Source organism: Bacillus rossius, chromosome 6 (genome assembly GCF_032445375.1).
Source record: "Bacillus rossius redtenbacheri isolate Brsri chromosome 6, Brsri_v3, whole genome shotgun sequence".
Taxonomy (NCBI): Eukaryota; Metazoa; Arthropoda; class Insecta; order Phasmatodea; family Bacillidae; genus Bacillus; species Bacillus rossius.
Genome location: NC_086334.1, coordinates 65,349,953 through 65,373,537, shown reverse-complemented (window position 1 = coordinate 65,373,537; position 23,585 = coordinate 65,349,953). Strand labels below are relative to the sequence as shown.

At 36.7% G+C, this 23,585-nt stretch overlaps 2 protein-coding genes across 3 annotated transcripts in view; one reads left to right on the top strand and one right to left on the bottom strand.

Annotated features, from left to right (window-relative positions):
* Nucleotides 1-20,631, bottom strand: part of LOC134533560 (sialin-like) — a 111,217-nt gene extending 90,586 nt beyond the window's left edge. For both annotated transcript variants that reach the window (XM_063371097.1, XM_063371098.1), the window contains exons 1-4: nt 20,544-20,631; nt 13,584-13,807; nt 9,181-9,414; nt 892-979 (exon numbers count right to left, since the gene is read on the bottom strand). In XM_063371097.1, the coding sequence (XP_063227167.1) occupies nt 892-979; nt 9,181-9,414; nt 13,584-13,807; nt 20,544-20,574 (577 nt within the window). In that variant the 5' untranslated portion in view covers nt 20,575-20,631. The remainder of the gene's footprint in view (nt 1-891; nt 980-9,180; nt 9,415-13,583; nt 13,808-20,543) is intronic.
* The window catches only part of LOC134533458 (nascent polypeptide-associated complex subunit alpha, muscle-specific form-like), a 41,019-nt gene continuing 38,006 nt past the window's right edge, over nt 20,573-23,585 (top strand). The window contains exon 1 of the mRNA XM_063370983.1: nt 20,573-20,688. Coding sequence (XP_063227053.1) covers nt 20,573-20,688 — 116 coding nt within the window. The remainder of the gene's footprint in view (nt 20,689-23,585) is intronic.

Genomic DNA, 23,585 nt, shown 5'->3' with positions numbered 1-23,585 from the left:
GAAATGAAATGTGCAATTGAATTAATAAATTTACTTTTATTTGCATTCATTAATTCAAATATAGTTATTACTTTTGAAATGTTGCGTGCGCCGTATTTATTTTTACAAGTAAAAAGTAATAATTTCGCAGATGCCGGGTTTCGCACCGACAACCTTTAGTGTGAGAGTTAGGTACGCTAACCACACGCCCACGAGGGCATACTAAAGATGTGTAGTTTCAGATGTATTATATATAAATTTATAAACATTTTGTTCACGGTAGGGAAATAATATTAACAACATTTTATAACAAATACGCATCCCAAATACACCAAACTTATTTATAATGTGTAACAATATTTTTTAAAACATTGTGCAAAAGATCCGGGGTGTAATTTGAATTATTATTGGTAACTGTAAAACACCATTGTTGGTTCAAAACGTATTTGAATTTTCAACATTACTTTTAAATAACCGTACCGATTGTGCTGAAAATCGGTGGACGATCGTTAAATTACATAATATTAATAATTCAAACGACGAAAATATGATTGAAAAGTCAAATCGATGGTCGTTCCAATCGAGTGAAAGAGAGATGCCACGCATGCGTAGGCCCTACAATGAGCATGAAGAGAGATGCCACGCATGCGTACAATGAGGAAATAGGACACATCCGTAGTGGGACATCCGTAGTGGGACACTTTTTCGTGCGTGCAGCCGGCGTTCATCGATTTATTAGACGTTGTCACGTCAAAAATATAACCTGCATCTGTGTCGTGAGATTAGAATCGGCCTTGGCCTTGATTAGGGCAACACCTGGCGAATGATTGCGAGAAAACGTTAAATACCGAAATACCATTTTAATTGGTTACATACTTGTGAATCGACAATAACAAGAATGTGAATACGTACCGGCGTGAATGATCCCATACATCTGCTGCCTCTCATCCGGGGGAAACCAGGAAGTTTCTATTTGACCTTGGGCTGGCATGATTAGGCCCTGGAAGACAAGGGAGACATCAAAGTGAGTGTTCGCATGGCATCACAATGGAGAAAGGGACTAGTAACAGCCAAAATTACCAACGTTCTAGACGTATTTATTTTACTTGGTAGTATTAACATTTCACTGGCAGTGAGATAATTTGATTTGGTGACACACCGTGATACAAAACAAGTATTTTGGAGTAAGGACTCCTCCGTAGTCTGAATAAATAAACCGTCTGAAATAGCCAGCTCGCTATGTGATATATTGTAACGTGATAACCTTTTGTGTTTCGAAAACCTACAAGTATGTTTGACTCATAATTTAAATGAATCTATAATAAATAAAATACACATCGTTTTCTGGAACTACTGGAAGTATATGAAATAAACTACGCGAGTCCATCAGACTTCAAAACTACCTTTCTGTGTTTAATAAAACATTATTCAGGTATTTGCTGAACTCCGATGATAAGGTTTAGCTGAGTGGAGTAGGGGGCCGGAGGTGGTGCATAAACTGAGATGGGTAGCCTCAGTCCCTTTGCATAGCCAAAAGCTCTAACGCTCTTCCTGGTTGCGTATGCGGCGTATCCGCATCCACGCCCGTGGGGGCCCCAGGGCGGTAGGGCCTTACGGCTAAGAGCGCTGGGTTATCAAAGAAAAGGGGGGGAAACCCTTATTAGTGACTTATGTGGTATCAGCTATACGTAATTGATTATGCGCGAATGTGTGTGAATATTGTTACAACCTATGTGGGGAGAACTGGGCTCGTAAAGGATGGACCAAATAAGTTTTATTACTTATTAATTAATTACAGATATTTACATTAATAACAAATAATTGTACTTAAAATTGTCCGATCACAAGTAACTAGCAGTCAAAAATGTTTATTCTCAAGTCACTCAATGTCTGTCAAGTTCCACAGTTTGTACTTCTCACTGGAGCTAGGCTCAACAGTTGTTCGTCCCTTAAAACGCGCCACTCACACACACAGTCTCGCACCACTCAGTCGCCGCACTCTCACGATCCAGTCGAACTCCGCGTCATGCCACTTTAGGGATAGGGGGAGTGTCTCTCACCCTCTTCGCCGCTGTCGCACTTCCCTTCGCTCGCGGAACTCTCGGAACTCTGCACTCGCACGGCACTGTCACGGAGGCAGGCGTCGCTGCTTAGGTACTTGGGGCGCCCTTCTCGAACCGACGAGAGCGGCTGTGACGTGTCGCGTCATCCCGGGCCGACCCGACACCCGAAAAGTCCAGAAAGGCAACGCTCGTTCACGTCACTCCGCGTGACGGCCCGCGGAATTCCCAAGGCCGCTCGGCGATAGATAACCACGCATGAAGCAGAAACGGGAGGGGAGTGGGGTAATCCGGCCAGTCGCACGGGGCATGCCTTACGTCAGTGCACGGCTCGTGGCCCGGCGCGTGACTCCAGTGGCCGTGCAGGGCCGCCAGCCTGCTGCGAACCTGGTCTCTCGCGTTCGTAACAATATGTATGATTTATTATAAGTTAGTGTATTAGTATTTTTGAAAAAAAAATGTAAGCTTTTATTTAAATGTTTTGTCATAAAATACTTTATGTCATAAAATATTTAAAAAAAAAACGTTATAACTATAGCATTAGATATATTAAAAAAAACTTTTGAAAATCTATCTTTAGTATATTATACATTTGGTAAATCATGTTTATATTATGTAGTAATGTTTTGTTGTTATTTCAATTTTGCGAGTTATTTTTTGAATTTAGGTTTTATTCTATTTTATTAATAAGTATTTTTAGTTTTTCTTGGCTATAGTTTTTGCTAAGATAATCTTGCAGGTAACTGTGGTGAATTATAAGACGAGGCGGCACCCGTTAACTTCGCCACTTAAAATATTACAATAAAATAAATAAATAACTTAATGAATTAATTTTCAATGTGAATGTAAAAAATCAGAAGTACGATAAGCATAAGTTTTTTTATGTATTTTATAAATATAACTAGCTGCAGTACCCGGCGTTGCCCGGGCTGAAAACAGGGTGAAGGGGACCTTTTTCGAAATCAGACGTAGTTAGTAATTGTATTTTTAATTTGAATGTCAAGTGTGCAAAATAATTTATATCACTTTCAGATCCCGACAGACGTTGTTCTGCCAGAGTATAGTTTTTTGGTGGGCTGTATGTAATCTACACTTTATAAAGCACTATTGAAAAAAGCTGAAAAATAAGAGATTAGTAATATTGAAATGATTCCATTATCTAGCTAATGCTCAGCATGCATTGCAATGCCTCATTCAGTTTTGTTTTGTAATATGTTTAAAGTAGTTACACATATACAAATCATCCATCCATATCTCTAAATATATATTTATCTCTATTTACATATATATATGTATCTCTCTATCTCTATATATCTCTTTATATCTACATATATACATCCCACTATATCTCTTCTATACATAAATCTCTATATAGCGCTATCCTTACTATCCTTACTAATATTATAAATGCGAAAGTAACTCTGTCTGTCTGTCTGTTTGTAAACTTTTCCCGGCTGAACGACTGAACGGATCGTAATGAAATTTGGCAAGGAGATATATTATATCCTGTGGATGGACATAGGCTATATTTTGCCTAAAAAAAAAAATTTAAACGGGTTAAAAAAATATATCTTAATTTTATGTAATGTGTGTTATAGATATACAAACTGTTAGTGTCATTCCTCTATGTCTGCCGAGCAATAGCTTTCAAGCCATTACGTTACGTTTTGCTATTGTAAGGAACTAAGTAGAGAGTAAGAAAAAAAAATCTTGACAGATTGTAGTGTCGCCATATTTGTTTCAATTTTCAATACTGTTTTTGTATATTACAATTTAAAATGCAGAGAAAAAAAATCATGTTTCATAGACACATAAATAGTGAGTGTGTGTCATTTCTCTATGTCCACGAGGTCTCGCCGCGTCAATTTTCTCCTTGGGGCGAACCCTTCCGCTTAATTAAATAAACAGCTTTTATCGTTGAATGATTTCATTATTTATTTCATGAAAATCTGCTCTTATAAAAAAGTTAGTTTTATAGACATTCAATAGGTCTCTCTCTCTTTCTCTCTCTCTCTCTCTCTCTCTCTCTCTGAAGATCAATTTATGAATTGTTACAAATTTATTTCTTTTATTTTTTTAGTTTGATTTATATAATATTATTTCACTAAAAATCAACTTCTACCCCTTCTTATTTTCATTTCCACATTACGAAGTTTCACTTCTTCTGCGCAGAGGGACTCCACGCAATATTTTTGCATGCAATTAAAAACTATTTTTTAATGATGCCAAAGAGGTAGGCTATAACTTCTCATGCGCGTACCTAAGTACACGCACCCATTTTTTTAAATTTAATTTCTTCTATATATATTTTTTCTCCCTACCTAGGGCACTCATAATTCTTTTAAATTTCACGTGTATGTTTTCAATGTCATTCGAGTTGTGCAATTTTTTTTTGTCAAATTGGTCATTGTTTATACTTTGTTTCATTTTGGAAACATACGTATTTTAGGTATTATGACAAATAAAAAAAAATAGTTTCACTAACATTCTTAGGTTTTTATTGTGTGGATAGTTTCAAGTTTAATATTATGTAGGTACATAAATTCTTAAACTTATAAATTTCTTCGAAGTTTATTCATAGGTTGGTAGGGCCTACTAATATTTTCTATTTGTAAATATTGTTATTTTTTACATTACCTACTTATTTGCAAGGAGTTTGGTTTAGTGTTTATAATTTATCTGCTGAGCGTCAAGAGTCTTAGGGCTGCTGAGACCGAAGACCAGAAATATTTATCAATTATGTAATATATTGTTGAAAAATTTGAATTTTACTTTTTCAGGAAAGTTGATTTTTTTATTAATTAGAATAGTTCCGTGTAATTGCCATCTTCCTTTATTTCATATTAAACATTTTGTTTGGTTGAGTGTGAGATAATTTTATTTATGTATGTTTTTATTTAATTTAATTTAATTTCTTATATATATATATTCTTACCTACCTACTTCTATTAAATTTCAGGCGGATGTTAACATTGTCATTCCAGTTGTATAAATTTTTTTGTCAAATTGGTAGTTATTTATACTTTTTCTTTCATTTTGGACTATGTTTTTTTTTTTTTACTTAATTCAAAGATTTGTGGTGTATACAGGTAGTGATATCTCTATTAATTTCTATACTCCTTTGGATAAGCGGAATATTGCCACCACAGTTTTACATATACACAAATTCTACAAATGTTTTAAACATTATGACAAATAAAAAATAGTTTCACAAACATCCTTAGTTGTTTTTTTTTTTGGTGTGTATAGTTTGAAGTTTAATATTATGTATGTACGTAAATTCTTAAACATAGTTATTTATTATTTTATTTAGATTATTATTCATAGGTAGGTAATAAGTTTTCTATTTGTCAATATTGTTATTATGGTAGATAGGAGTACAGTAAATGCCTACATTCTTATATTCCTTTATATCTCTTTCGATTTGGAGTGTTTTCGAGCCATTCAGGGTCCTCGAACCCCCCGCCCTCCTCTGGGAACAAAGCCCCAAAATTTCGACAATTTCAGGAATTTCAAATATCTATTCTTTCGAGATGGAGTGTTCCAAACCATTCGAGGTCCTGAACATCCACTTTCCGCAAAAGTGAAAGCCCCAAAATTTCGAAATATAAGAATATATATAAATTGGATGTTGGCATGTATGTCGTCGATAAACTCTTACACCGTTTGACCGATCGCCATGAAAGTTGGCACATCGAAGTGTTTTTATCATGGAGAAGGTTTTTATGCAAACCATTTTTTTGTAACTCGCCGCTAGATGGCACTGTAGCGCATCAACTTCTAAACCTTTCAACCGATCGCCATGGGTAAACAGAAAACCATAGGTCACAGATACACAAACAGTAATAAATTATGTGTCATTTCTTAATGTCCACCACACTGGACATATCGCTATCCATTTTGCTGTAACTCGCGGACAATATATCACCCGGTGTTCAGCCCGGGCAAAGCCGGGTACTGCAGCTAGTACATCTATATATCTCTTTATCTAACCCATTTCATTCTCTATACCTCGCTCTATATCAACTTATCTCTCTGTCTCTCTCAATCTCACTCTGTATATATATCACTCTATCTCTGTCTCTCTTTTATATTTAAATAAATTGTCTCATGCGTGCGCACTTAGACAACAAAAACAGACGAAGTGCCGCTATATAATATGAAATGAACACATTTTTTAAACTATTCGTGCTCCAACTATTGCAAAATAGTTATACCGTCTCAGAAACCTTCACGGGAATCCGCATAACAACTCATCAAAATTTAATCGCTATCGGATAAATGGTATAGGAACGCATACGACACAAACAAACGAAAATTAAAGACATGACAAACGTATCAAACGATGGTGCGTTTAAAATTCAAGGCAACTAACTCTATCTATTGACGAAGTTAAGAAAAAAACTGCTATGAGCACCTTTATTTTGCTAGCCGCTGCGAGCTCCACTAAGCGGGCTGGTCTCACCAAGGAGAAAAATATTAATTTGCCAGACCTTACTATGTGTATGATCGTGTGGCAGACATAGAGAAATGACACTTACTCACTATTTGTATATCTATGACCTATGATTTTTTCTGTTATAAAATGAAATGTTCACTTTTTCACTCCCTGCAAGAAATATATATATATCCAATTGAGAATCTAAACCATCCTCGAATCCCCGTGAACTCACACAAAAAATTTCATCAAAATTGGTCCAGCCGTCTAGGAGGAGTTCAGTGACATACACACGCACACAAGAAATATATATATAAAGATGTTACGGGACGCCAGACCGGCCGGCCTCCGAGAGGGAGTGGAAGGGGCTGATGGCGACACAGGTGGAGCCTTGGAGCGACCGGCGATGGAGGGCCAGCAACTACTTGTCGAGCGATAGCGGGCGACGAGCGACGTGCGACGGACGAGTGCGTAGTGCGAGGCGGTGTGTTGGGACAGGGTGCGCGGTAAGAAACGAGCTGCAGAGAGAGCCACTGTCGAGCCGAGCTCCAGTGGAGTTATTAACTTGTGGACTTAATGTAAGCATGAATAATTTGTGGACAGTCAGTTAAAATGTTACAGCCTAATTACCTGGGCAACTATTAGAACCTAAAAAAAAATATTTACTTAATTGAGCTATTGTTTTCGAACCTGTTTTACCACTCGTGACAATAACTTCATTTTCACAATTCGTTTGCTAACATACTAAATTACGTATGTCGTAAGCTGGGATGGTAGCAAATAATTAAGTCTTTCTGGTTTATCTTTGTCCCTATTCGTAAATGTGTTGGGTGATATTGGGCACTTTATCGTCAAGGTGTGAGCCATAATATTAATGCATAAGAAACAAATATTTAGTCAAAAATGATTTTGCACTTAAAATGCCACACATGTATTAAAGATTTAATAAAGAGATAAAATGTGTTGAAATTTTTGTGTGAAAATTTACTTGAAACCATGAATTAGAAAGAAGTTTTAGTACAAAAGCTACTTCAAGTAATGGTTATTCCATTCACTTGAAAATAGTTCATTCCACATCATGGCTGGTTTCTAATGGCGCATGAAAACATTTAGCTAATTGCTATACATTTATAAATGGAACTGTTTTAGTTGTAAATACAGAAATAAATTTAATTTTTATAAAATAAATACTGTTTTGTAAATCATTGTAAATCACCAACAAAGTTATTGCAAACGCGCTTGCTGATCTGAAAAGATATCGGCGAGCTATTAATTTACAGTTTTCCATGAAAATATGTCACACAGATACAGGATCTTAATAGTACATCGACTTCAATAATGGTAAAATTTCATTAGATTTCAGATAGTATTATTATTTTTTACTTCCTACCGCAAAAATTAAAGAAAATATCTTGTAATAACGAACGACTAATGTTCAAATGTTTCAGTTTAGTAAGTAATAAAGTTTTTCCTATTTGTACTACATTAAAACCAATTAATATTGACTATTGAGAATAAATTGTGATAAAATAATGAAAAATAACAATTGCAATTTTATGAAAAATAATTATGTTATTTGGCCTGAAAATCTGCCTTTGGCGTGGTGGAGAATCTAGAATATATTAAATATATCCAGTCTATTAATTTTAATACAATTTATTACAATGTAAAGTAAAGTATGAAATAATGACAGTTTAAAAAAAAAAATTGAGTGTGTCTTTCATTACTCGCCATTGATGTGTAACATTCAACCTCGGTAACGAGCAAATTAATGTGTTCTAGTCTTACAAATACACTCATAATACGAAACTTGGACACCATATTGATAATATAATTCTTAAAAATAATGCCGAGCGTGATAAACATGCACAAATTATGTTTTCAACTACATTTCTGGACGCGAATCACACGTTGTTTCCGCACCCGCCGCTAGAATTCGCTGCCGGGTAAGCTGCGTCAAATATTGAATAATTTGATTAGCCGAGCAAACTATATAATGGAGTGGCTCCGATAAAAACGAAAAATACGTGATTAAAAAAGAAACCCTGGTTTGGACCTGGTTTCCGACAAGGAATTTTATTAAAATACTACCCATCTTATTAATAATTTATGAAAAAGTTAATGGTGTGAAGCTTTCCTTTGTTTTTTTGCACCATGGTTCAATCCATTTGCCACAGATGGCAGCACCGTGGGGTTCGCGGGATGACCGCCGCCATGTATGCCGTGCGCCGAGAGAGAGCGCGGGAATGCTGTCCGTGTGGAAACGTGTTGGAACGTGCTGGAACGTGTTGTAACGTGTTGTAACGTGTTAGAACGTGTAGGAACGTGTTGGAACGAGTTGGAACGAGTTGGAACGTGTCAGAACGTGTGGGAACGTGTTGGAACGTGTCGGAACGTGCTGGAACGTGTTGTAACGTGTTGTAACGTGTTGGAACGTGTTAGAACGTGTTGGAACGTGTTGGAACGAGTTGGAATGTGCTGGAACGTGTTGGAACGAGTTGGAACGAGTTGGAACGTGTGGGAATGTGTGGGAACGTGCTGGAACATGTCGGAACGTGTCGGAACGTGTGGGAACGTGCTGGAACATGTCGGAACATGCTGGAACGTGTCGGAACGTGTTGGAACTTGTTGAAACGTGTCGGAACATGTTGGAACGTGTTGGAACGTGTTGGAACGTGCTGGAACACGAGGCAGTAGGCCTACCGTGACAAAGCCGAGCAGGACCCTGGCCGCGACGAGCGCGTACACGCTCCAGCCGGCGAGCGCCGGGGTGAGCAGCGTGGCCAGGCTGGTGAGCGCCATGGAGCAGGCTATGAGCAGCTTGGGGCTGCGGCCCCGCACCACGTACACGCCGACCATCATGGAGCACACGGCGCCGTACGTGCCCCCGTTGATCACGTAGCTCTGCGTCAGCTCGCTCCAGTCGAACTGCCCGTCCTGCGAGCCCGCGCACTGCTCACAACTACCGCCTCCCGCCTTTCCTTGCTTGTTTTACTACTGATGCATTGCATATTTACAAAACTTTTATTAAATTTCTTGTTCTTTTAATATTGTGAAAATTACAATAATTTCTGATAAATACATGTGATTATAAAATAAAATATTATATCAATATACATTAATTGCATCTGTGATACTAACGATAATTTTTAACAGCAAGAGAATAAGGGTTCACAAAAGAAGGATAAAATTTAAAAATAAAAAGTGCGTAACAATAACAAAGTAAATCTGCTTCGGGTATACAAACATAAATTATATACATAAAATAAAAAAAAAACCAACTTTTTAAAAAAAATATAACTAAAACGTCAAATATATAAACATATTTAGAAGTGATATTCGAAAGACTAAGTACAAAATTAAAAATATCATCAGAAGATTCTCAGTTACGCAGACTTAAATTTCCAAAACGGGAAAATTTTCACTGTTATTTGTTTATAGCTAAGCTTTCTGAGATATAAGTCTTTTTAGTATTTATAAGCATAGTATTCGTAGGACGCCTAATAAGGAATATAACAAACATTTTAAAATAATAAGTAAGGCGTGTTTCACTTATGTAGTTGTATTTCAAATGTTAATCTATTGTTACACTTCCATTTGCTATTTTATACACATCCCTATGGAGTAGACTAATATTTGTGCTACATGATAGGCTTATCTCCAAGGTATACGTATCTCTTTGGCGTTACAGAGTCAGTAAGTGAGTGATGAGCTTAACTATATATAGGATTAGGTAAAGGAAACACAATTCTCTTTGGCTGAGGTCGTAGATAAAAAAAAAATTTATCTACATGAACTACGCGAGCGCTAAAATATGTTATTTCCAAGTATGCGAGTCTGAAAGAATGCAAGTATGTAAGAATGCAAGTGTGCAAGTGTTAAGACCGGTCCACACGTAACGTTTTGTACACAGTTTTGACTGCGCAGGCAAAACTGTGCAAACAAAAGGTTACAGTTTAGCCGTGTCCACACAACACAGTTTGCAGCCAAGTTTTATCCTATCAGTTGCGAGAATTCCTTACTTTGGCCAATTCTTTCCGATATACCGACCTCAAACAATTAATGTTTGTTTTGTGATTTTATATCTGTAAGCCGCGATGTCAACCTCTTTTTATTTTTGCACAAGTGCTTCATACGCTTGACTTTTTTTGTCCCTATCGCTATATTCTTTTGATTTGACCCGCCACAAACACGGAAAGGACTTGTACAGACCAATGAACTCTGTTAGAAATTCACGTGAACACTGTCGCAAAACGGTCATCGTTGAACAGATTACACTGTTCCGGCACAAATACCGAGGAAGAACTGAGCCCCGTGTACGGAGAAGACGGAGGAAGTGTCCACACGCTACGACAAATCTGTGCAGGTCGACTAAACTGCGCGGACAGTTTTCCTTCTCCGTGTTCCGTCTCCGCGCAGTTCACAAAACTGCGCAGTTCCTGTCTACACGCTACGTCTTTTCTACAACGATGTGACCTGCGCAGGTAAATCGTTGCTGAAAACGTTGCGTGTACATACAAATGTACACGTATTAAAGTGTGCAATTATGCAACTGTATAAGTACGCAAGTATAGGAGTGTGCAAGCATGCCAGTATTCAAGTATGCTGCGTCATTTCTACCTCTTCCCTACCGCATCCTCTACCAATTCCTCCACTACGCACATAACTATTGCCATACTAACCCGGTTCCCCCTCTACGTATCTAACTATTCCCCTAGAGAGATAGGAATTTTCGTAACGCTCGAAAATTGAAGCCACCTCAGCAAGGAAGTTTCACTTTAAAATTATCCAAGGATCTTCGTAAATTTACGGAAACTAAGTTAACTTAATTTGAACTTAATTCAAAAGAATATTCTTCATGTAGTAACAGAACTTTCAAATCTGGGTAAGTCTACAATTTAAAAAAAAAACTGTTTTTGTCCACCCTTGCTTAGAACAAAACATGAAAATCAAAAGTCTAAATACTGCTGTGATATATGTGAAACTTATACGGTATTTATTGAGTTATGTGTATTAATTTTAGTTAATGTATTAGCTACTTGGGCTGTCGGGCAAGCGAAGCCAGGGCTAATGTTGTCGGGATGACTGAGTGTGTACAGAGTCAATAGTTTATCCTCGGGAGCCTGAAGCCATGGGACAACAGGAAATGCACCATGAACCAGTAGCGGAACTTGGGTAAATAACACACAGCCTCTTGGCCTGGGAGTGCAAACATGTGAGCAACCATGTTTACAGAACCAGGGGTCACGAGGTTGTTACAGAGTAGGAGTAAAGGCAGAGGAAGCTATCGGGGTCGACAGAGTCTTTCGTAGAAGCTGGAGGAGAACAGTCGTAAAGTAGGGACCAAGCAGGGTCCGAGCGCTTGGCAGGAAGTACTGGAAGCAGTTAAGGTAGATACCTACTTCACAACCTCCATGGCTTGGCTGCCAATAGCAAGCATAATAGTGAATTAAGAAGTTTATGATCATTGTAAGATAACACCGATGCAGAGTCTAATAAAAGAGAACATAGTATTACACGAGTTAAAGTTATTGCTTAAAACTTCACTCGCTTACCCGCAACATCGCTGCCTAATAGAAATCCTCGCCGCTCGGATACGACACTGCGTATTTTCTGCGAAGATTCATTTATTTAATATTACGAATAATTCTTCGCTATTTTGAGTTTAAATCTTCTTTGAAAAGTCCATAAATTTACTGTAATATATAACAGTGTACTGGGTGAGTCCAAATTCCTTCCGAAAACTCCAGACGTGGATTCGTCTTCACAAAATATGAACGTGTCTAGAATATGTTTAATTGAATGAAAGCATAAGTTTAAAACTAAATATACGTCTTATGGTCTAAAGTTTGTCTCTGAGTATTTTAAGGTCTTTTCCCCCCTTTATTTAGTGTCGTTGTTGCTACTGTCTCGTAGTTTTCGCACGCTGTATCCGTCTGTACTTAAATTATATTTTTGACTAATTTCTGCCCGGGAATTTTCTGTGCTGCTTATGTCTTTCTTTTTTTTTTGTGACATTGGCTGTTTTTAGTTGTTTTCTATGTGTTTGATGTTCATCTATTCTGTATTTTTCATCTTTTTCTTCCGTTATTTAGGTATCTTATGACGCATAATACCACCAGCAATGGCGTATGTCTAAAATAATATCTTGAATAATTAATAAACATACGCTGTTTCTTTCGTGCATTATAGGGTTATTGTATTGCGAAAAAATGTTTATATGGAAATTGATATAAATATTGTAGATTGGTTGGAATGACGTGGTAAATCTTCACTTTTATAAGAGCATGTTTTTTTTTATTTGATGTACAATTCTTATTTTCGGAAGGGCCTGAAGGCTATTTGAGCACTCAAATTTTAGCTGTGTTTAAGTTTTTACTTTAAGTACCAAGGACCACATGACACAATTTATTTTTTAAGATTAGCATATAAATCGTGATTAGGTTGACAATCAGAAATTTCTAGATTCCACTCCAGAATCTGACAAAAATTGATCAGTAAATTAAACTGGAGAGAATATTTTGGTTGGCGAGTTATTAAACAACAAGTACACTCGATCCATGGCTAAGGCATAATATTCACAACGGTAATGTAGCACAAGAAATTTTTGAATATTGAAAACACTTTGTACCAGAAACCTAGGAACAAAAAGCGTTGTACTTATACATCAGAGTGAAAATCAACCAGTGATACTGAGTCATCTCCCTTTCTTATAAGTAGAGACCTGAAAAATTCGCGGGTTCATTTCGCGATAGGCTAGAATCCAAACACATTTGCCTTTCTTGCTGCTTCAGTGATTGGGCCACAGTTTATCTGAAGGACTCTGGAACAATGAAAAACGCTCGACAAAAGAAACAGCTAATCACAAGAATTCCAGTCAACAGGTGTCACGAGTCAGTAGCCAATCAGCAGGTGAAATCTGCACAAGTACATAGAGGATCATGGAGTCTATCCTAGAGGTCACTGAAAACGCGAATTTTTCCGGTCCCTACTTATAAGTTGAATAGTTTGTCGATGAAGTGTCTCGGAACTTGGTTGTTTTCAGGTGCTCGGTAACTGATTGCATCCGTACGTCACCGCAACACGAGCCCAGCCCAACATCTTGCCTTCTCCTCGGCCGCTGAGGCGTCGCTGTGCTCTGGTCGCGCGGCGCACACGTCTGCGGAGGGACGCGTGTAGTTGGTGGTGTTGCTGGTGGTGCTGGGTGGCGCGGGGCTCCGCACCATGCTGGTGATGGCGAGGCTCGTGCAGCCGTACTGCAGCGCGCTGATCACCACCGTCAGCACCCGCACCCCGGCGAACACGTAGCGCGCGGGCACCTTCGTCCCGCCTGCAGCACGCGCACAGGCACTAGACCAATACCGGACAATACAGGCCAGTCCGACAGATGGCAGACTGTGTGCCCATTATGGACAATGCATCTGTTCAATAGATGCGTTACCAACACAGTCACAACAAACGTAATGTTACGATTTACCGCGGGTTCGTAAATGATAGCCCAATTAAAGATTTTCTTACATACTACAGTTTGAAACGCCCCTCGTGTCCTTGTTATTAATATTGACAAGATGTCGACAAAACAGGCCTTTGAAGTGGCGGGCAGAAAAGAAAAAATAAGAACAAAATTAAACATCAGAGGCGGACACGGGGTGGGTCCAACGAAAATTTGTAAACTCCCTATCAAGACCTGGGAGCATAGTATGGATCGTTATTGCCTTAAGTAATAAAAACAAACAGTTACGTTTATAGGCATCCTTTTATTGAAAATCAAAGTTTGTTTTCAAGACTTTCTGTTACAAGCTATAAAGAGAAAACACTTCTATAATTTAACCATTATTAAAGAGAGCTCAGTTTACCTCATCATTTGCCGACCCGGGCCGCGAATAGAAAATTATTTTTCCAACCCATCATTCTTAAAGAAACCGTAAAGTTTTAACATTTTACAATAATCTGTAATCACCATATTAGCTTATCATTGGTTAATTATAACCATTTCACATATACAATTTCGAGATGGCTGAAGAGACCAAAACTGTTAAACTGGTTCGAATCTGATATCTGAAATTACATTTGGAAATTAACAAAAAAAATTTCACTGGCACTCGCTCTCACAAACTGAAGATTTTCTGGCGGTTCGTAGCTGATGGCGAAAAGGCCGGGAGTGATGGCTTCTACTGGCGAAACTACCAATTCAAAATTGGAGGTCGCCGGGCTTGCTTAGTTCCCCATGATGGTTTCTTTCTCTTTGGGAGGGGGGACTAGGACCCTGTCTGTGGACAGTTCAAACCAAAAAAAATTAGATCTGCACCACAGACAGAACAAGTTCGGGTCAGAAAACGACCGCAAGAGAGACAAAGTTCAAAGGACCGAAGAGAGAACTTACCAAAACAGGGTAGTAGTTGTTAGGCACAGCCATGTTGCCTGGTCGGAAGATGGATGGCGATGCGCGGCTGACGTCGCGGTTAAAAGAAAACAATATATATGCGGCACCAGACAAGAAATTTGGTTCGCGGAGAAACTAGGATTACTACGTAGAGGCTATACTGAGATGACTAAAATAAAAAACCAAAAGGTAAATAGGGAAGAATCCCTTTTCTGATCAGACTATATCTTAGTACTGTTGCTCGGCGTCAGCTTTGATTTAACTGGACGGAGCCCGAAACGCGATCAGCGGACTACCGACGCGGTCGTTCCAGAGTGCAGAGCAAGAGTCCCCTCACATCTGCGCCGCGTCGCTAATTAAAACAAGGACTTCGTCCTAGACGGTGGAGGGGCGTCGGAAACCTTCGGCAACTCTCGTCGTCCGGCCCGAAGTGAACCATCGTAAAATAATTCCCTCTGTCGGAGTTTGCACGCACTAAGGTCGACCAGGGGCGAGTAGTGGTACAGTCGACTTATGGGAACAAAATTATTTCCAAAAATAATTTAATATTATGATAAAATTTAAAAAACACGTGCCGAAATACTTAATTTCCGGCACAAGTTTTATTGATGACAACTACTTATGTAACTTACAATTAATCTTCTAAAATGGCAAATAATCAATTGCACTTAAAAATAATGTTGCTTCCACAGTCACTCATTTTTACAATTCACACGCCTCGCTGGGCCGCACCTCTGGCGCAACTCTCACCGCAGCACCCCTCGTGGATCTCCGCCGCGGGACTCCGTCGTCGCACTCGGTCGCCGCCGACGCACTTGCCTTCGCCGAGGATCCGCTCGACGCCTCGCTCGGAACCTCGCTCGGAACTCCGCCGCGCCCACGACACTATAACCCGGAACTGAACTATTCGCCCTAAGAACCTTCGTCCAGGGACTTCGCCACTCTATCGCCCGGAAAATCCGCCGCGGGTAAACTCCCGACTCCACTAAACTCATGCCCTGGAACCTTCGTCTAAGGACTTCGCCACTCTGCCGCACCCGCAGCACTATCGCCCCGGAAACTCCGCCGCGGGAAAGCTCCCGTCTGTACTCTGACTCTACTCTCTCTCTCTCTCTCTCTCTCTCTCTCGAGGCTGGCATCCCAGGCATATATAAAGCCCAGCCGCCTTCTCGAATTCGCAAGTGCGGCTGGGGCCAGTCGCGTCATTCCGCGCCGGCCCGACGGCAGACATCTCTCGAAACACGTGTCGGCGGCTGCTAGCTGCGAGGTGTCAAATGTCTAGCTATCAGCGCCGCGCGGTGAGTGGAGGGCTGGAGGGAGGGGAAGCGGCGACCCAGGTGCACACTGCACATCTCATGTTGCGGCGGCCACTTGTCAGCCAGCTAGCGCTGCACCTGCGCGTGACGCGGCCTTGCTCACGTTCGTAACAATAAATTTCTTTTCGCTTGGAAAAGATTTTTTTGACGTGATAACGTCTTATAAATCGATGAACGCCGGCTGCACGCACGAAAAATTGTCACGTTCCGCCTGAGCCAAGCGTGCAAGAACCGGCCAACCACCCTGCGAAAAATTCTTCTATAATATCAAACAGATCAAGGCGGGCTTTTAAACTAATTGTTCGTGATTACATTTAAACAAATTGTTTAAATTAAATTTGCATAAACTGTAAATAATATTTGAAAATTAAAAAGTATGCCATTTTTCATCAATGTTTTCTTATGATGTTATCACGTTAAATTATTATCCGTAAACCGACTTTACAGACAACCCCCTTTTTAATGTATTATAATTATGTAATATTTGTATATATATTTTTATTTAATTTATTAAAAAATCTAGATATTTTAGTTATTAATTAAAATCAATAAATATGCTTAATGTTTATTCTTATTTATTAATTTTAGTATTATATTCAAATAATAATTTAAAAATTTATATGCAAATAAATTATACATGCGGGAACATAATTTCACTTATATTTTTCAATAAATATTTTTAATGATATGCACTAGTATTCAAAATCAATCACTAAAGTGTAAGATTTAAAAACACATATCTAATATTTATTTAAATGAAGCCACTTTTTTTCATCATGTGAAATTTTCTTTGCATGGTGCGCACGTACCGTAAAAATTTACTCTCATAAAATTTTTTTTCAGATTTGAAAATGAAGTTTATAATGTCCACATCAGGTAATTTTATAAATAATTTGATCCGTAAAATATTGGAGTGTATACGCAAGCAGTAATTTTAGTGAACGTCTACTGTTCGTTGACGGAAACGAAGCTTGCGATGTCGTTCAAAAGAACTTTCCCGGGGTTACAGTCGTCTTTCTCCAATGAAACTTCAAGATGTTTGTCGAAAATTTGTGTTGGTACTCTTCTATGTTAGAAAAAAGCATATTGATTACATGTAGAAAAATATTATTAGTTATTTTTCTTTTCTTTTTGGAGTGTTGGTACTTATTCAAACCTGAAATAAATATATATGTATAAATAGATAGCTTTACTGACTTAAGTTCAATCGAATTTATTTTATGAGGGTAGCTGTAAGAGTACCCGATACTTTAATATAGAGATATATTATTTTTTCAGCAGATTTATCATGTTGGTTGGGTGGCTGTATACAAATGTTGTTGAAACTATGCAGTTTTTTTTTGGAAAATATTTCTTTAAAGACAGTTAAATTGTCCATGATAATTTATAAATAGAAAAATATACAACCAATGTATATAATAAATTTCTTGAAAGTGTTTTTCTTAACTTTGTTGCTCATTTTTGATGTGAAATATTTTAGTTCTTGGTATACGGCATTTTGTGGGAGGAATTTCGTGAATGGAACGGAAGTTGCATGGAAAGGAAATGTATATCAACCACGGAGCTGCTATCTATGGTGGATAGCGTGAACAAAAGATTACAAAGATAAAGGGAAATTTTATAGTATTAACTGTTTAATGAATGTTAACAACATTGTTTTAATAAAAGTTCTTGTCAAAAATCAGGTCCAAAGCTGGGGTTAAGTATTTTTTCAAATCTGTTTCGCTTTTATCGGAGCCGTTTTATTATATAGTTTAAAATTTGTGTCTGCAAATCGAATGAATCAATACTCGACTTAGCTGCTCCGGCAGCGAATTCTAGCGGCGGGTGCGGAAGTCACGTGTGGATCGCGTCCAGAAATAATGTAGTTGAAAACACAATTTGCGTATAATTATTACGGTCGACATTAATTTAAAGAATTATACTATATATTTCGTGTGCGAGTTTCATATTATAACATTATAACACATTAAATTGCTTGTTACCGAGGTTAGATGCTATACATCACTGGCAAGTAATGGAAGATTCGCTCAAATTTTAAATTTAATAAATGCTTAGTATAAATAACAATAAATAAAAATCCCTTTAACGATTTTTAATGTGTCATGTGCTAGTCAAACATTAATAGAGTTATAATAATCTTGTTAAAGTATGACAAATGTATGAATTTCTATTAGCTATACAATTATAGGCACACGCCTAAAAGTCAAGTTAGGTGATGTGTGCCAGATGCGCATTGCTGTTGTCGCCCTTAACGTTTTCTTGCATCTGATAAACGTAAGTAACAGTATAACAGTAATTCCAGGTAGGCAGGCCCTGTTAAAGCTCAATTACATTACACGAGTTCTCTTGCATTGCAGTGTATTTATTGGTCTTAAAGTACAGGATGTCCATATAAGCATGTCCCAGATTCAATGGCATATTATAACAGTTTAATTTAGACTTTTTACAACAAATAATACATCAAACATCTTAAAAAAATTGGTTGTCTGTAAAGTCGGTTTACGGACGATAGTTTAACGTGACAACGTCATAACAAAACATTGATGAAATGATTGCATACTTTAATGAATAAAATTGAATCATTTTTATTGAATTATCACTATTTTGTATCGATATAAAGAATGAGTGAAATTAAATCTACAATTTAATTGATAAATTTACTTTTATTTTCACTCATTAATTCAAATTTGTTTATTACTTTAACGAAGAGATTATTTTAACAAACTTATAACTTTTATACATTTTTGCTATTTAACTTCAAGATCGTCGAGAATGTTTTACGCTTTTTCGCAATTACACATTCAACGACGAAGTTTGTTCATCGTGAAATTAAACGTAGAATTTAATAAAAATGTCCTTGCAGATAATAAAATAAGTATTAGTAAGTTTAAGAAAGAATATCGGCTTTAATATCCAACCCAGACGCTCGTGGTGCGCTGGGGCCGAGATTAAAATTCGTCGAGAATATTTTACTTTTTTATGTCTTCCAGTGCTCAAATTGATATGCAATTGTGGCCCCGGGCACGAAATGTTATTTATAATTCATTGATAACAACGCCCATCGCGATAAACAAAGGAAAATATGTATTTACGAGTGCCTGTTGTCGGGAAAGCGGATAGATTTCACGATTCGTTCGGTTCGCGTCCATCACCATAGATGTCAGCACCGTAGGGGAATAATATTATTTCGTTTTTGTAATACGATTTTATAACAAATACGCATTCCAAATACACGAAACTTATTTATAATGTGTTACAATATTTTTTAAAACATTGTGCAAAAGATCCCGGGTGTAATTTGAATTATTATGTGTAACTGTAAAACACCATTGTTCGTACAAAAACGTATTTGAAAATTCAACATTACTTTTAAATAACCGTACCGATTGTGCTGAAAATCGGTGGACGATCGTTAAATTACATAATATTAATAATTTAAACGACGAAAACATGATTGAAAAGTCAAATGGCTGGTTGTTCCAATCGAGTGGAAGAGAGATAGATGCGGCGCAAGCGTACAATGAGCGTAACGGGACACGTCGTAGTGGGACAATGTGCGTTATGGGACACTTTTTCGTGCGTGCAACCGGCGTTCATCGATTTATTAGACTTTGTCACGTCCAAATGTACAATATGTGCACGTTTAGTCAAACGGCGTACATTCAACCTAAGGTTTAATTCTTTCCACACTTTGGTTAACAAGCCCGGAGTAATGGAAGCAATAGCCTCTTCAATTCTCTGTCTCAACGTGGGGTGCTTTTTGAGATATTATCAAAATGATAATCCTTCTACTCATATCTTTCAGTAAAATAATTATAACTATTGACACCATGCACCCCACGTTTTTTTTACATAAAATACATTTTTTATATTTTACACTATTTTTAAATTAAATTTATTAAAATTTATTTTCTATTTTTTAGTTGGATTTTCAATAAAAGCGTGTTTTTTTAGTTTTTTAAACTCTTATTTATTTATCAACCATATTTTGGCAATAAGTTGTCTAGGTATTAAAATTCTCATGTGTAATTCCTGTTTAAAAAAATATTTCTTTCTTACAAAAAGTCATTAGTTATTAATTAAGACTTTAAAAAAATCAAGTGAGAAGAATAGAAAACTAAATTTTTTTAGAGATCCTAAATTAATTTATTTTGAAAAACTGTGTACACAAATTGCTTTTCATGTATCGTGAGATAATCACATGGTAGTTAATATAGTTATTCGCTAACACTATCGCACACTTCCAACAGACGTCGGACATATCGCTAAATGTAAGTGGCTGAAAGTAACAGTATTATTTCAACAGTGAGCCGACTTCGCACAGGTGGTGTGCGCGGCCGCTGTGCAGACAGCTCGATGCTCACGTGTCTGTGCGATGTCCCTGCGCGCCGCCATGTTGCCTCCAGAGAGCGTGTCGTCTCGTAGCGACGCCTGGCTCGGCTCTGGGCCTTATCTACAGTCGGCGCGGCTCTATGCAGCTGGCGTGGCGCGGCAGGGCGGGCTCACACAGTAACAATTACAAGCAATTAGTTTTATCTAGATAAGTGTCAAATTATCAGACAATGGTTTTGCATCATTATTCTGAGCTATGAATCTTATTCGTAGATATGTATATATAAACATTTTTAAATATTTCAAAAAGGTTTTTTTTTTTCCTTTTAAGGTCTCGCATTGAAACGCAGATCCAAATATTAAATAGGACAATAAAATCAGACCAACTCCATATAATAAAAAATAGATTCACTTAGTCCAAATATTATTTTACCATGTTTTTTTTATTAACTCGCTTTCTTGTTTGTCTGTCCGGGTGGAATTATGTAATTGTTTTTAAACTAACTTCCCGATGGACTAGACACTTGAAATTTGTACTAAGCTCAGAAGTGGATGACAATGCATGAAATTGAGAAAAAAAGATGAAGAAAAACGAAAAGAAGGAGATAAAGATGAAGAAAACGAAAAATACGAAGACAAAAATAAAGAGAACAAAACAGCAGCAATAAAAAAAATTAAGAAGAAGAATTACGTTCAATATACGATTTAAATTTTTAGCCGATAGAGTGTAGCTCTGACTCGCTTTTGTATTGATTTTTTTTTTCGATTTGTTTGGCCGTGATCAGATCTACGACACTGACATTCCATCTGTTCGTATCGACTTTGGTAAAGATGGTATTCATTTGATCAAGCCAAAATGAATACAGTTTTCAGCACTTCAAAACTATGGAACAATCGAGCGAACACAACTTCCAATAATACTATGCTGGGCCTGCACAGTTCATAAAATGCAAGGATGTACAGTGGATCATGCTGTTGAATACCTCGGACCTGCACTATTTGCTAAAGAACAGGCATATGTCGCGTTAAGCCGTGTCAGATTATTGGCTGGATTGAGAATAGTGGAGCTAGACTGCTCGAAACTCACAGGCAAGACACCGTGCATTGAAAATGCAATGAAGGAAATGAAACGTATGCGACAATTAAGACCTCAAGCATCATGAATAGAGTCATATATTTAAAATTTTGACAAACTGATTTGACACTGATTGTTTTTAATATTTGAATATAACTTTGGAAAAAAATATTTTCGCTTGCTTCGTTATTTTATTTCTAAAATAATAATATTGAATAGTTTGATGTATTATTGGTAAGTAGATATGACATTTTTTTCTATTTCAGATATAAACATAAGAAAAAAAGACTGAAATATATCTGAAATTTATCGCATGTCTCTGTAAGGACGTCATCAACGTATTTAAAATCAATTCCAAAATTTCATTCACATAACCCTTAAAAGCATAAAATAATAATAAAATTAAAAAAATAATGTACCATGTTTTTATAATGGACTAAGAAGTATAAAATAATTTATCTAATCGTTATGAAGGATAAACAATATACAGATTTCTAACTTTTTTCTAAATTATCCTGGAAATTCATACTTGGCAACTTTTGATAGCTATTAAAATATTTGTAAGATTGGAAACGAAAAACATGGAGCATTTGCAATATATAACTATAAAAAGTGTAGAGAGTAGCTATCAATAAAATAATTTAATTATCGATTCACATTATTTCCGATGCAATAAAATTGTTAGTTGAGCTATTAATGCATCTTTTATCTGCTGAATGCGCCCCATGTTTTTCGTTTCCAATCTTACAAGTAGGTATTTTAATAGCTATCAAAAGTTGCCAAGTATGAATTTTCAGGATAATTTAGAAAATGTTAGAAATCTGTATATGGATTTATCCTTCATAGGGATTAGAGAAATAATTTTATACTTTTTAGTCCGTTATAAAAATATGGTAAATTAAAAAAAATATATTTTAAGATATTTCCAAAGCACAACTCATAAATAATGCATATTATTATTTTTTTTAAGTTTATAATACTTTAAACTTAATCGTTATTTTTCATAAATTGATTAAAGAAAAATTTATTTAAGAAAGTAGTTTTAACAACTCATGGCCTACGTGAATTTTTTATTTTTATAAATAAAAATTACCGGTATAGTTTACATGACAAGTCCATATACCTTATGAAATAAGTTTTAGTTTTGTGAGGTCCATTTTGCTCAGTAGCATTTCCTTTCTCTTTGACAAAGCTCGCGCCTTGTAAGGTTGTGGCAGCTAACCTACTGCATCAGTGACTTACTTCTTTTGCTAGGTCACGTGAGTTAAAATGCAACTGTTTAATCATAAAGAAATTAAAACAGAAAATATCCTTTCGTGATTAATGATTAGATAACGACTTTCCCATACAAATTAACTTTTCTTGTACTTAGATACGGCAGTACTTGAAAAATTAATGATAGCGGAATTTACATTTCAACAATGTTCACAATATTTAACAACAGTGAAATATTTAGGAAAATCGATTCTATGCAGTATAATTCAAAGAAAAAAATAAAGATAAGTAGTTTTACGTGGCGCCAAACTGCTAAGTCATGAGGTTTGATTTTAATGGAATTTATAATTATCGGTTAATATTTTAGTTAGGTATTATTGGTGAAACATATATTATTTTAAATTAAACGAAACAAATAGTAACATAACTCAATGTGATCATGCAACAGTAAGTATTCACAGATTTGATATATTTTTGTATTATGAGTGAATTCAAAGACAGACAAAATCACCACGAATAATATTTGTGTATAAAACATGAGCTTTCTTTGATTAGAGAAAGAAAGAATGGAAGGACTGCGGAGTTAAAAGTTAGAATAAAGGAAAAAACTGTGTAAAAGTAATTTTGGAATAATAAAGAGTGTATAACACAGAGAACCCAACATCCAGTACAAATAATACAACATTTTCATGATTTAAAATCATCAAATAGGAGTTAATCATAATTAATACTAAAGTACCAATTCTTAATTCCATTGGACCTTAGTTGAAACAAGAAATTGTAT